The sequence below is a fragment of the Wyeomyia smithii genome, chromosome 2 (assembly GCF_029784165.1).
Source record: "Wyeomyia smithii strain HCP4-BCI-WySm-NY-G18 chromosome 2, ASM2978416v1, whole genome shotgun sequence".
Taxonomy (NCBI): domain Eukaryota; kingdom Metazoa; phylum Arthropoda; class Insecta; order Diptera; family Culicidae; genus Wyeomyia; species Wyeomyia smithii.
Window position 1 is genome coordinate 69,009,924 of NC_073695.1, and position 13,621 is coordinate 69,023,544.

General features: G+C 39.5%; 1 protein-coding gene across 5 annotated transcripts; it reads right to left on the minus strand.

The window, feature by feature from the left end:
* Positions 1–362: 362 nt before the first annotated feature.
* LOC129724228 (TBC1 domain family member 31) lies at positions 363–12,971 on the minus strand. 5 transcript variants are annotated; one of them, XM_055678940.1, is made up of 9 exons: positions 12,781–12,971; positions 5,222–5,335; positions 5,005–5,153; positions 3,662–4,893; positions 2,134–3,238; positions 1,779–1,981; positions 1,314–1,505; positions 637–747; positions 363–571 (listed from the first exon to the last, which is right to left on the minus strand). In XM_055678940.1, the coding sequence occupies exons 1-9, from the start codon at positions 12,879–12,881 to the stop codon at positions 488–490; spliced, it is 3,291 nt and encodes a 1,096-aa protein (XP_055534915.1). In that variant the 5' UTR covers positions 12,882–12,971; the 3' UTR covers positions 363–487. The 5 variants fall into 5 exon arrangements, 4 of the variants coding, with proteins under 4 accessions (XP_055534915.1, XP_055534914.1, XP_055534918.1 ...); XM_055678939.1 differs by having other exon boundaries at positions 3,662–4,920; XM_055678943.1 differs by lacking the exon at positions 12,781–12,971 and adding an exon at positions 6,245–6,379 and having other exon boundaries at positions 3,662–4,920.
* Between the last annotated feature and the right edge of the window lie 650 nt (positions 12,972–13,621).

Below are 13,621 nucleotides of genomic sequence, written 5' to 3' on the forward strand. Positions count from 1 at the left end.
AGTCGAGTGATATATGCCATTCGGCCCTTTGGAGCACTTTTATACTTTCGGTTTTGCAAGTGATTGCTATACCTTTCTAGGAGAAAGGCAAAAAACAGATTTTAAAAAATGGAGATTTTCACATATTTTATTTATAATGATATTTTTGTGTTTCTTCCTTTAAATTTTTTATTTAATCTTACCGTGCATATTTTTTCTGGAAAGACAACTTAAAACTTTGCCGAAGACATCATACCAATCAAACAAACCTTCTGGTTTTGCTTTTTTTCGTTTTTAATCAAAACAAACACGAAAAAATAATAACTTTTAATTTTTTTTTGGATTTGCTCTAAAATTAATTAACAGTTGTTCAATTTTTTAGTCAGTTACTCTTTTTTATTTCAGCTGCTAATGATTGAAAAAATAAAACTTGGCGGCGTGTTTTTGGAATAACTCTACATTGATAGTAAAAATAAACTGGGATTGGCAGGTACTCTTCTTGGCTATCCTATGGCGTAGTCCTGCACGGCTCTCGAACGTTTATCAGACTCTCCAGCTGATTCTGAAGTTCATTAATTTTTCTAGCGTATTCCTGTAACATTTCAATCATTGTTTTTTGAAATGGAAACAGAATTTCCCAGCATAGAATACCCTTACCTCCAATCCTGTTTCTTTGACGGTGGTGGTGTTAGAATAAGCGTACTTCGAACCACTGCTTACTGCTGAGTTTGAGTTCGTTAAATAAGGATCCACTCGATAATATGGAACCTGCAAATTGAAATTCGTGAAGTAGTAACTGTTAGACCATGTTGTAAATTTGGTGTTTTATTATACTGAGAACATCATCTTCACTAATACTTAGAATAATTCTTCACTTGAACATTTCTAATACTGCCCACGAAAAGTCGGAACGAAAAATTTTTTTTACATTACCCATCAATTTGCAACATAAATCAATTTCTCCAACTACAAAAGAGCACCTGATTGATTTGGAGAAAACGAATCTGCACGCCATCGGTCACCATGAGTCGATATCAAAGCAAATAAATCAGTTTATGATTTCAACCTCTCATGCCACAGCTGTGCTGCACCACCATATAATCTAAACTGTGTGTGGTTTGCCTCTGTGTCAAGATAAAAGTCAGATTCAGCATTCAACATTCCACCCGGATGTCCGTGTAAAGTAGCCATTGGGTTGACCGCTGCCTATAGTCGGAAGGAATTTATAACACTGAACCGGCATCACTCGAAGGTATGAGAATGCAGTAGATAGCAAAGTCGATATCGTGCATGGGGTTGTGTAACAGTAGAAGGGAAGAAACAAATTTTATTACCCGTTCGATATCCACGTAGAGTTTCTGCTTCTGGCGTCCCAGCTGTTGGATAGCCTGACTGTATCGCTGCTCCAGAGAACGTTCGTCCACTAATTTCGACTGCCGTGTGTCGTATCGTCTCGCTTGCAGCTCCATTTGCTGCAGTTTGATATCTTCTTCGGCAAACATCATATCCGTTGCCTCTCGCTGTCTCTGTTGGTAATTAAATGAATGCTTGGAAAATGTTGTTTGCGAAATAAATAACAAATCTGAAAGCCAAATCTGTTTGGTATTTATAAATTTATTTGAGATATGCAAGCAGATTGTAAAATGAGTTACTATGCGCTTTACTCGGAAAACTGACAATAGCAGCATATGTTTTGGACAATAATCAAAGCTGCATCTTCACTGAGAAGGAATCATGATTCAAACATCCATTAGCTCTCAGTGACACGTTATACATCTTCATTATAATCTGTCACCTACCTCACGCTGCAACGTTTTCAGTAAGGTTTCCAACTCAGTTTCCCGCGACGCAGCACTCTGCCTAAGCTGAACGTTCCAGCTTTCCAGAAGGACTTCGTTCTCCTGCTCCCGGAGTTGTTTCTTATGCAGTAACAGTAGCTTTCTCTGCATTTCAATTCTTCTTTCTTCGTCAGCCAACGCTTCCTCGAATTTACGCTCGACCTCTGCAATTTAATTACAAACTGACATTTTATATGGTGCCATATGTCGAGGCTATCTTACTGCACTGAATCACATGAACAATAGACGCATACAAAATACATAATACTAGGAGCCTGATTTCTCTAAAATAAAACAAAAGAAATATCACATTTACCTCGCATACGATTGTCATGCTCTTCCTGTATTCGACTGTTCAACATTCGGCTCTGCAGCATGCGTTCCAGCTTCTCCATTTCCAATATTTTCGCTTCGAGTCGATTTTGTTCCGTTTTCAGAAAATCAATTTCATTTGCCTTGTTATCGATGATTTGTTTCGGATAGTTGTTAAATTTACTATAACTGCAACTGCTGCTGATGGTGCTGCTGCTATTGCTGCTGCTGCTTTCACTACCAACGATTCCTCCCTTATTCCGGCTTTGTTTACAACGAAACGATGCAGTCGGATTGCCCTCTGATCCCACGATGCCAAGCGAAACAAAGGATTTCATATAATACTTCGGATGGATGTTATCCGTGCATCGCTCTTCTAAATCATATGCCTTTTTTAGCACCCTATTGGCATCTATCGATGCTGGCTCGTGGAAAAATGCTATGATTTCACTCTCCGTTGTGCAATTGGTGATGACAGTACGGTGGGCCATATTGTACGCTGCGATAAAAAACACCATAAAATAGGATTCGTTCGAAAGCACATGATCCCAGAGTCGGTTCCATTGATTGCCAGGAAAAGTTTCCGCGAAAGCCGTTTCCATCATTGTCAACGCATAAATTCGCGAAGATATATTGTGTTCGCGATAAAAATTCATCAACTTGGGCTCGTATTCGCCGAGGATGTTATCTACCATGCCCAAATAGTTAAACGGTTCAAGCGGAGCAAACTCAAACCACAGCTGGCAGTGGTTAAGTAGAATGCTGGCAACGATTTCGAAACAAGTAAGTGAATCGTGCTGATAGAGCCTCACGAAAGGATACACAAAACTTGGCAGAAAATCACAGTGCGCAAAGAGCGGCGTCCAATGTGCCAAACAGGAAACAAGTTTCCTCATGTTCCGAACGGTGCGAGCCTCCAAACTGGCAAACCTTCGCTCATAGTCCGACACGCAACGGTGATGCCCTTTCATAAGCAACGCGTTGAAGCAATCGCTGTTCTGTGGCAGCTCTAGCAGGTTGCGCCAAATTGTGCTCCGATGTCTTTCCGGGTACTCACCGAATTCCCTCAGTATGGGCAGCAATCTGCTTCGGACCAAAGTTTTGGAAAGCTGAAACAGAGTGCAGTGTGTAATTATAGCCAGATGAATTTGGCAATGTTCAGTGCACCAACGAACAGAGTCGATGATGAGTTTCATTTTCACTATATTTCTTTCATCTATATTTATTCAACAATATTACATATTATTCAGCATATTTCATTTGTTGCGTTCCTTCATTTCACAATATTCAATCTTCGTTTCCCGTCTGTCTGATCTTTCTACCTGTTCCGATTCATAACAAGATATCAAAATTTATCAGGCAGAAAACAAACTTCCCTTCTCCGGCCAACGCAAATAGCACTGGTTCGATGAAAACGCCTAATTTTGAGATAATCATCGCTGGACTCACAGCACTCTTGTTGCAATTTGTCCAAACGAGATGAAAATTTGAGATTATGCCATAATCAGGCTTTGGACTGCTTGCCAACCTACCTTATCGTTGATCCTTTCGAGCCGTCTGTCTAAATTGAGCTTGCTCACTTTACGAAAACCGGATACGCTCGGTACGGAAGCCGTTGAAATGGATGTCCCTACCGTAGCGGGAGAAGCGTATAACGAATTCAGCGAAGGAGTGGCAGCGAAATTATTGCCTGCCGACGTCGGTTCGTCCAACTTCTGCAGGCGCCGTCGGTGCTGCAAACCCAAAGCCGTTCCTACTGGTCGCGAGTATACCATTTTTGGACCATTCCCTGATGTTGTACACAAATGTTGTAATTTTTTTGGTGTCAAGGCACACAAATGAAGTTCTAAATTGTGAACCAGAATTTCACCACTTTTTAGTACGTTCGCAACCATTTTGCCATTGTGTGACAGGGAAAACTTAAAGCATTTGCTTTCCGAATTGCGTACCATATATTTTTTCTGATGGTCAACCAGATTCAATGCGAGCAAGTCATTTTCAATTGTCGTAGCTAGGATGATGAAATCGTTTTTCGAATGGCCCTGTTGTGCCGCGGTAACGATTCCAAAAGTCGTAACGTACAAGTTTGGAAGAGTAATTATTTTGTTTATTTGCCAAGCATCGCATGAGATCACGGCTAAAGAATTATCCAAACAGTTAACAATAAGAAGCTCTCCATTTCTGGTGAACTGAGCACACTTGACGAATCCTTTCGTACGCTCATCACTAGTCATGTGCTGGATCACCTTCTCGACTTCTCTTTTCGGTTGATACCCATCATCACACAAAAAATCGGCATCTTCTGCAACCCATGTTTCTGGCTGATACTGTTTCAAATAAAGTGCTTGCAATTTTCTAAAGTTGACTTCTCTGATAAGCTTAAATTTGTGCGTCCAAAGCCTTAGTACACCATCAAGGCAACAGCCTAACAGTGTGTTTACTTTCGGTACCCATTGAAGCTGATCGATGCGGCTCATTGCATCTACCGTTCCGTAATTTAGTCGATGCTCTTCAACAAAATTGCCTGTGTTATACAGCTTGGCGCACTCGGTTGTCGTTACCAGACACAGCATCAAAGAAAGATTTTCGCCTAATTTTGCTTTTAGTTCATCTTTGGCACCAAGCACTTTTCCATCTCCAGTGGGAGCAAATTTTTTATTCGGTTGTTTTGATTGACGTTGGCATTTTCCATAAAGAGGCGGAAACGATATCGTTGTGATTGGCGCTCGATGGGCTTTCAAGCGAACAAGAGTCACGCCAGTTTCTGGGTAGAATAAAGTGAAAACAAGTACTAATTACTTTGAATGTTACAGCCAGTCAAAAGAGTTTCTGGAGCATTTGCGTCCACGATTCATAATATAGGTTGTTTACTTACCGCAATTAACAACAGAAACGATCCCATCTCGATTTCCCAGGATAATGTTGCTCGTTTCAGGCATAACATCGACAGCTGTGACATTTTTGAAGCGTTCCTCCAGCACGGAATAACTTTCGGCTACCAGTTCGAAAACAAAAACATTGCCTCTGAAAAATGTTACAATTAATGTGGGTTTGCCAACGGAAGGCGAATTTTGAATGAAATTCATGCAAACCTGTGATCGACTGCAATCAATTTTGCATTATTACGACTGAAACAAGCGTGAATAAAGCGTACACGAAGAATGCGTCCATTTTGGTAGATTGTATGATGGATGTTGAGAATCGTCCTATTGGGAATAGAATTTTAGAATTTATTCAAACAATACCAAATTGCCAACGTATCTTTCCCATCCCTTTTATCGTAAAAAGACGAATAAAGACAAGGCGTGAACATTTAATCATTGAGAAGTAGAGGAAAACCAAAGTTAGCATGAATTAAAAACAAATCATTAGGGTTTTACCAGACTGAAACTGCTGGTGCTGGTCTGAGACTAAAAAATCCAGGAGCTAAATAAGGTGTATATAACACAGCACAACATTTTTTTTGCCTTGGCATCTATGTATGATTTTTTTATGTATTTTGACGCAAAAACAAATTCCCTCGAGTTTGAACACATTTCACCTTAAGGGGCAACAGTGACGCCATTTTGAATTTTTTTCTTGCAATAGGTATGGTAAACTCAATTGGGGTTAACTAATTTAATGTCTTCCTGCTACAGATGACGTTTACCTCTATAGCCGGCACTGGTAACGACAATGAACAACAGCAGAAGCTATGTGCAGCCAAGCAGTTTCACTTGCTGCCGTATCCAAAACAAGAATGAAATTGAATTGTTTTGAGGCTGTCTTTTGTATCAAGTTACATCAAGTTATCTTATTTTAGGCAGTGGCTACGAAGAGGCTATAGACGAGGGCAAATAGTGCATTCCCCCATTTATAATCGCTATACTACTAGCCTATACTACTATAGCCACACACGCTAAATAGCAAACCACGCAATAACGAGCCACACACGCTATAAACATGCACAGACACGCTATAGACATGCACACGCTATATAGCTAGCCACGCATGCTATATAGAAAGCCACGCACGCTAGCCACACACGTTATACAGCTAGCCACGAACGCTATATAGCAAGCCACACACCTTATATAGCTACGCTACAGATATACACACACGTAATTTGCACACACCCTATAGATACATATACGCTGGATGATGGTGGCTTCTCAAACCAACTGGCGGTGTGAGTCTCTTTCAGTTTCGGGTTTTATTCACCCAACGATATCTGAATTGGATTACCGCTGGTGGGGTCCAACTCAGATCGGAGGGGAGCCGAACTGAAAGAGGAACTGCAGCTAATCACTACCACCGCCACTGTTGCCCGCTGCTGATCCACTTCGCCTAGCCTACTGCCATCGGTGTTGATGTCCGCTGCTGCTGCCTGCTGCTAGTGAACTGATTGGCTTGAGGAGAAACAGTCTCTTATATAGCACAAAGAGTGCATTCTCGGCTAACTAGGTACTCCATTCTGTCGTCCTTTTTAGGGAAAGGCAGCGAGCGACCAATCAAAAGTCGACATTTGTGTTTCGACAATGTTCAACAATTTTCAATAGTACAATAGTTCGAACAATCAGGTAAAAAAAGGTTTTTTTGCCTAAATGATTTTCCAATCGATTGCTGCAAAAATGACAGAAATCGGTTGGAGACTGACTGAATTTAAAACGTTTGAAATTGGACAATTTTCGTGACGCTCCCGATGTTTTCGGTATTGAAATTGGATCCCTGTGTATGTTGCCGTAGGACGTATTCTACGTCAAAAAAACAGATCTTAAATCGGACAAAAACTGAGTTCAAAACGGTGATTCAACGAAAACGGTTTTGGTATGATTTTGGTATATTTCACAAAGCGAAATAATATCGAATATGTATGAGCATTAATGGTAATGCGCTAATATCTAAAGTTGATAGTCAAACTATGTCTTATTTTGAGTAAAAAAGTCTCAGAAATCGATTGGTAGGTGTCTGATCCACGTAAAATGTCAACAACAAGTCAATTTTGCCCCAATTCCCCTACGATAATAAAATAGGTTTATCTCGACGTTATATTAACTTATTTTGTTTAATGTAATATCAAGAGTGTAAGCGATACTCAAAGATACAATAATATTTTGTCTTTACATGATCCTTCCCCTTTTGCGAGGAGGGAGGGGGGTCGCATTTTTGGCCAGGACTGGTCAAAACATAAAAATCTCGCTTCAGCTATGAGATAGAATCATCGCGTCTCCGATAAAAATAAATGCGAGCCCCTCCCCGCAAAAAGGAGAGGATCATGTAAAGACAAATGACTAGAGATGGTCGGGTTTGACTTTTTTCAAACCTGTACCCGACTCGTATCCGAATTTTTTTTTTCGGTTGAAACCTGAACCCGAAACTTTTTTTTCGATCATACCCAGACCCGATCCGAACCCGAAAATTTTATTTTTGTGAAACCCGAACTCGACCCGAACCCGAGATTTTCTAAGGGTCAATTTTTTTAACCAATTTAAGGCTGCGCTGAAGCTTTGAGCCTCGAATGGTATTGAAATGTTAGTGATTTTTACAGTTTCCTGAAATTGGAAATCACTATCTTATAAACATGCTTGTTGGACATAGTCGGGTTTCGGGTTTTCAGACCTAAACCCGACATTTTCGAGCCCGAACCCGAAGTTTTTTTTCCATCAAACCCGAACCCGACCCGTACGCGACAGCTTCAAAAATTTTCAAACCCGAACCCGACGGGTACGGGTCGGGTTCGGATTTCGGGTTTGAAAACCTGAAACCCGACCATCTCTAGTAGTCAGGGCTTTCATTACCTTCGATGCGACAGTGTACAGGTACCCATTACAGTAGAACTTGATTCCACCGGGATAGCTCTCGTAGTGCTGCGCTGCACTCCCAAACTAATTTGGACGCGCATTTGGCGGACCTTAGTGCCAATAGTGCAGCTTGGCTGTCCGAGAAGATGCCGGTTATCGCGTGCCTGTAGTTACGTTTAAGATATATCTTGGCGCAGACGAGTATGATATATACTTCTGCTTGAAAAACGGTGGGCCATGCATCCATTGGAATGGTTTCCTTAACAACCGGGCCCGTAGGATCTTATTTTTGACCAATCTGTATAGAAACAGATGATGCCTGATGAAAGTGCAGGACCATTCCTACTCCACATGTGGCGATTGGTTTCGATCACCTTATATGAAACGTCAAGATTGTTCTGGACCGCCATGCAGTCTGATACTGTGGTGACTAAAGGTGTAAATTCAAACTCCCTTAGACTGCGAAGATGACCAACCTGGTCGCCTTCGAATATTGTTTTATTTCGTTGAAGCCTTAGTGCACCAAGCTCCGCCTCTTTCTTTACATTATAGATGTAGAGGTATCAAGCAGAGCATGGCCGTTGGTGTAGTGCGCATGGCGCTGGTGACGGAGAGACAGGCCAGTCGCTAAATTTTGTTAAGCTTTGCTTGGGGTGTCACTTCATTCACCTTTGGCCACCACACGAGAGCGGCGTAGGTAATTCTTAATCGCGCCATAGTTGTGTAGGACCAAATAGTCAACTGTAGTTTCAACCCGCAGGTTTTACTGAATAGTGGGCTGCAGGCCCAAATTGTTATTGTAGCTTTTTTTACCACGTGATCAATTTGAGCCATCCAATTCAGCTTACTATCCAGAATAATCCCCAGGTGTTTCACTTCTTTATAGAAGTTCAGTAAGAACCCATTTAGTGACAGAGGAGACAGCGCGTGTTTCCTCCGTTTGATGAAGAGGACAATAACTGTTTTAGCGGGATTGATGTTCAACCCCTCCTGAGTACACCAACTCAGTGTAGTGTCTAGTGCCGTCTGAAAGCGGCTCGACAATGTTGCGTCACTTTTTCCGCGAGTTATGAGGACAATATCATCGGCATAGCCAACGATCTCATAGCCAAGCTGGGTTAGCAAAGACTGTTAGAGTCAGTAGAGTCGTAACGCAAACTCCGCAATTGTCCTTCACACTAACAGTTGGCCACGAAGTCTGTGTATAAAAAACAGAAAAACAGGTGTTTAAGGATTCAACCCCTACCCTTCCAGAGTCTGCAATCTAAATTTTATTTGATAATACGGTTCAGCATTACTGATTATTTGGGTGCCAATTTTACCTTCGAATTTCGGTTAGCATTAGAGAGCTAGGTCTTCTCAAAAAAAGTCCTCATGCAATATTTCAGCTCAATCGGACTTCGGGCCAGCCTTAGAAAATGTACTGTACTACAACAGCCGTTAGACGACAGGAGTGCTTCTTTCTCAGTGACGATAAAACACTCAATTTTTCTCCCTGTCATTAAAAGAGCTAGAGAACTTTTTAATTCTTAGCTTTGTTTCTGTCTCCTATATTGCCGCACATACTCAAGAAACAATTTTGTTGATCAACAGCTTATTAATCTATTCTTAAGCGGATTTCGGTTGAACTATAGCTTGATAAGTTATTATTCGACAAAATTGTTTGTTGGGTAGCATGTTGCGAAGGAAGAATATTGATGAAATATTTTTCAGACTGCTTCGAATGCCTGCCTGTCTATGGGAGTGGAAGTTTGTGACTATACCTGGTTTTGGGAAGAAGGATGCTGCACAGTTGAGCTGTAATTTTCATAATGACTTTCTCCAAGAAGAAAAAACTTTTGGTAGCTACCGCTAAACGAGATTCGAAAAGTCGAATTTCATTGGATGTTTATATTATACTTAAAACAACAATTGGAGTGTTGTTCTCAAGTTGATAATTGATCGAATTGCACGATTTATTTAAACAGCTCGTGCGTTGCACGGTGAGCGGTAACTCTAATGATAGCAGGAAAACACGTTTGTTTACGTTGTTCTCTCCTATTTTCTCTCTTTGATATTCTCCCGCACCCATATTTTTACTACAACGCAACCCGTAATAAGAGTGAATGATGTGAGCGCGCCAAACCAAGGTTTTTTATCCAAGTTTGCTACATGATAGCCATTGATTAAAGTTACTCTCTCTTCCATATTTTCAAAATTCACATTTGTTATCAAACTCAAGCAAATGCTTAGAAGTCATTCTTTGACAACTTTTTTCTATCTCTTGTCATTTCCATCATTTTTTCAAATGATAGCCCAAGCAGCAAAATTTGTAGGATAATCGCTCCATTATTCATCTCAACAGCTAGGTACACTTATATTAAACTTATTTCTCTCATTTGTTGAGTTGACGGGTTGACGGGTAGATATACTTGTTTTTCCTAGTGAAAACATGGCTAAACCCGATCAAACGATTCTAACAAACGGGTAACACAAATGTATCTGAGCTTGATAGAAATAACAAAGCCTGTAATATTCTTGATATGCCAGAATGATAAAAAGTACAGAATTATTTTAAATTATGTTATTATACACTTGAACGCTCAAAAGTGTATTTTTCAAAGCATATTTATAACAAAATTTGTTATTCAATTGAAAAAATATTGTACATTCTAACTAATTCTGATCAAGATCAAGATCAAGATTTGTTATAATCCTGATATTTTCAAATGATCGGGAACATACATAACTCGTGCTTAGCACTTGATTAATGAAGCATTTACCATAATGTTTCCTTTATTTATAGTTTGAGCTCTTGGGTCGCGTTATAAGCGACACCAAAGTTCGATATTATCGCACCTATCGAGTCAATGTGATTGTTTATGTCCGCAAAATTTGCTCTTCGATCTGGGGGTGAATAAATCACTCCGATGCTAATGGTAATGGTGGTTGAAGTTATAAGCCTAATCCATAGCTATTCAAGCACACATTGATGCTACGTAGTAATTCATCCGTATTTGGGGCGCTGATCATAATGCGGTTTAGAATACAAACCAAATAACCACTGATAACATAATTGTAATTAATTATAATTGAAAAGAACTAAGATTCATGCGCCAAATATACTAGCAATCTAGCGTGAGAGTTCGACTTCACAAATATACACCATTTTAATTAGCAGTTAAATCATAACGCCCCCACAAATAAACAGGAATTACATGACACGCATCATTATATAGTGAAAATAAATTCATAGCGGGAGCATGCCAAATTATATTTTCAACAGCTACCATTTCAATGAAAAGTTTAAACTGAAATGACGTTCTGAAACAATGTTAAATCGAATGGACTGCTTATTAACTGTGCAACATTTTTGGAGATAAATTATGTTACCATGAGGTAGGCTAGAGCGAGGATAGTTGGTTACGGGGTAAGTTGGTCAATGAGAATATCTTCGAATCTACGTACCAAAAAAATCGTGTAATATGGGTGGTATGTAGCAGATAACCAGAGAAACTAAATGACAAAATAAAGTACAGTTTCAATTAGGACGTATAATAAAAACAGGTTGGTGCCAAATTGGTCATCAATTCTACTTATTTTTCAAGTTGAAACTTGAAGACAAAGCAGGCATCGATCACTACAGTCAATTGAGACAACCAGAGAAAAGTTTTTTCTTCTAGTCACTTCCTAACAACCGCTTGAAGCGAACAGTCACATTAGTTAATTTGTTCTACCAATAAAACTATTGTTCAAGTTTTTCGTGAGTTCCAGTTGTCCATTCCTTTCAAAACTTTTTGTCTAAACAAAGCTAGCCAAATTGAAATAAACCTAGTTCAATGCATAAAGAATGTCCTTTTTGTTGTGTAAAACAAATTTTCGCCAAAATTTTATTTTAAGTAATTTTCATATTTATTACATCAGGGGCTAGTTGGTCACATACTAGCGGGGCTGGTTCCTATGCACATCATCAATGAATTCAAGTTATCAAGTATATGCAATTCCAGGAACGGCGCAATTTGTGATGCAAACTAAAATCACCGAAAACAGCATGTGCTCTGTTTAGCAAAACCATTTATTTTAAACGATAAACAATTTGGTAGAAGTTATCTCCATTCCAGCGTCATTTTTATGAATGTTTCAGTGGACACTATGAATGCCGAGTCATTGATCTAAAATAATTATACCTAACGTCCACTAATGCATCGATCAATACCTCCTACCCGACTTATGAGGCTTGGTAGTGTACTTGTGATTGCAGATGCGATTCTAGAATTCGGCTCCGGTTCTCAATTTATTTCGTGTTGTCTTTGATTTAGTGTCTAACCAAACCATCAGAAAGATTTCATCATATACCTTTCGTCAGGTATGAAAAAGTAATAGCATTTTTTCAATGTAATTATATGTTATTTTTCTCATGGTTTGGGATTTCGGAAAGCGAACGTATAAACAAAAAAAACCGAAAGAGGTTTGACTTCCGCGAGACATTACAGACTGCCGCAAATGCAGTGAGGAAGGATAACTAAATTGTCCTTCCGAAATAAAACTAGTCAATTTACCCCACACTCTGACCAACTTACCCCACTTGAGGGGCTAGTTGGCCAATTTGACATCCACTCAAAAAACATAATATATCCGCAAAATCGTAAACTATTTTGAGTCGTTCATATTTTTTCTAGAAGCTACAGACTTAACGCAACATTGTCATGTATTGAGTTTTTGCCATAATATTTCCTACAAAAAGTTACAGAACATTTCGATCAAAAATGATTAACTAGCCCCGCTCTACCCTACTGAAATACTGGCGAATCCACGTCACTATATCGTTAAAACGGCAGTTTGACAACTTCTGCTTCGAAACCAGATTCCAAAAATACCAGTAAATAACTTACCCATCATTGGTGGATTTAAATTTGAATTTATTTTTCTGTAACTTCGCGTTTTTTGCCAACTCGGTCTCCGGATTACTACGGACAACACATTCCGCATTCATTGCTCTAGATTTTCAACTAAATAAACAAGCTGAGTTAACACAACAAACACTGTGCTACCTGACTTAAAAACGCACCCTCACACAACAACCGGCATCTGTTGCCATGACAACATATGTTGTGGCGTCTGCCATATGATGACTATGCTTACACGCTCGTAAATAATAACTCATGAACTGAGCAACTCTGACTCAGTTTAGAACGATGTTCGTAGACGTCAAAAAATGAGTAGAAGTCCTTTTTGATTTTGAGTAACTTTGACTCACTTTTTGGGTTCCCTTCATATAACTTCTTCTGAGTAACGTCGCATGTAACGACGTCCATTTTGAAAGATGATTACGATGTGCTTCAGTTTGTGACATATGTTTTTTAATTGTGTGCGCCTCAGAAGGCTTTTTAACTGTTTACTTTTATTACAAAGTAATTATTGATGAACATGTGGTGTCGTTTATTGGCAGTGGCGGATTTCTAGCCAGTAACGAAACTGAACTGTACCCAAAAAATGAGTAATGTCATACTCAAATTTTGAGTAATAATGACTCATTTTAAAGACGCCTAGTGTTACTCAGTTTTGAGTATTTGTGGAGTTACTCAATTTAAGAGTTATTCCACTTTTTACGAAAATGCGTCAAATGTTACTCATTTTAGAGTTATTATCTACGAGCGTGTATGCAAACACCCTGACAGGGGGTACATACTTGTGTTTTGTAAACAGTCTACCTGTGCATTAGGCTGTCCCAAA

Excerpts from the sequence above, each read along its gene's own strand:
- LOC129724228 (XM_055678939.1), bottom strand. The coding sequence starts at position 12,881 with ATGAATGCGGAATGTGTTGTCCGTAGTAATCCGGAGACCGAGTTGGCA. Across the intron at positions 5,336-12,780 it reads TTTAAATCCACCAATGATGG|GACGATTCTCAACATCCATC; the intron begins GTAAGTTATTTA and ends TATTCCCAATAG. Across the intron at positions 3,239-3,661 it reads TCGAAAGGATCAACGATAAG|CTTTCCAAAACTTTGGTCCG; the intron begins GTAGGTTGGCAA and ends ACTCTGTTTCAG.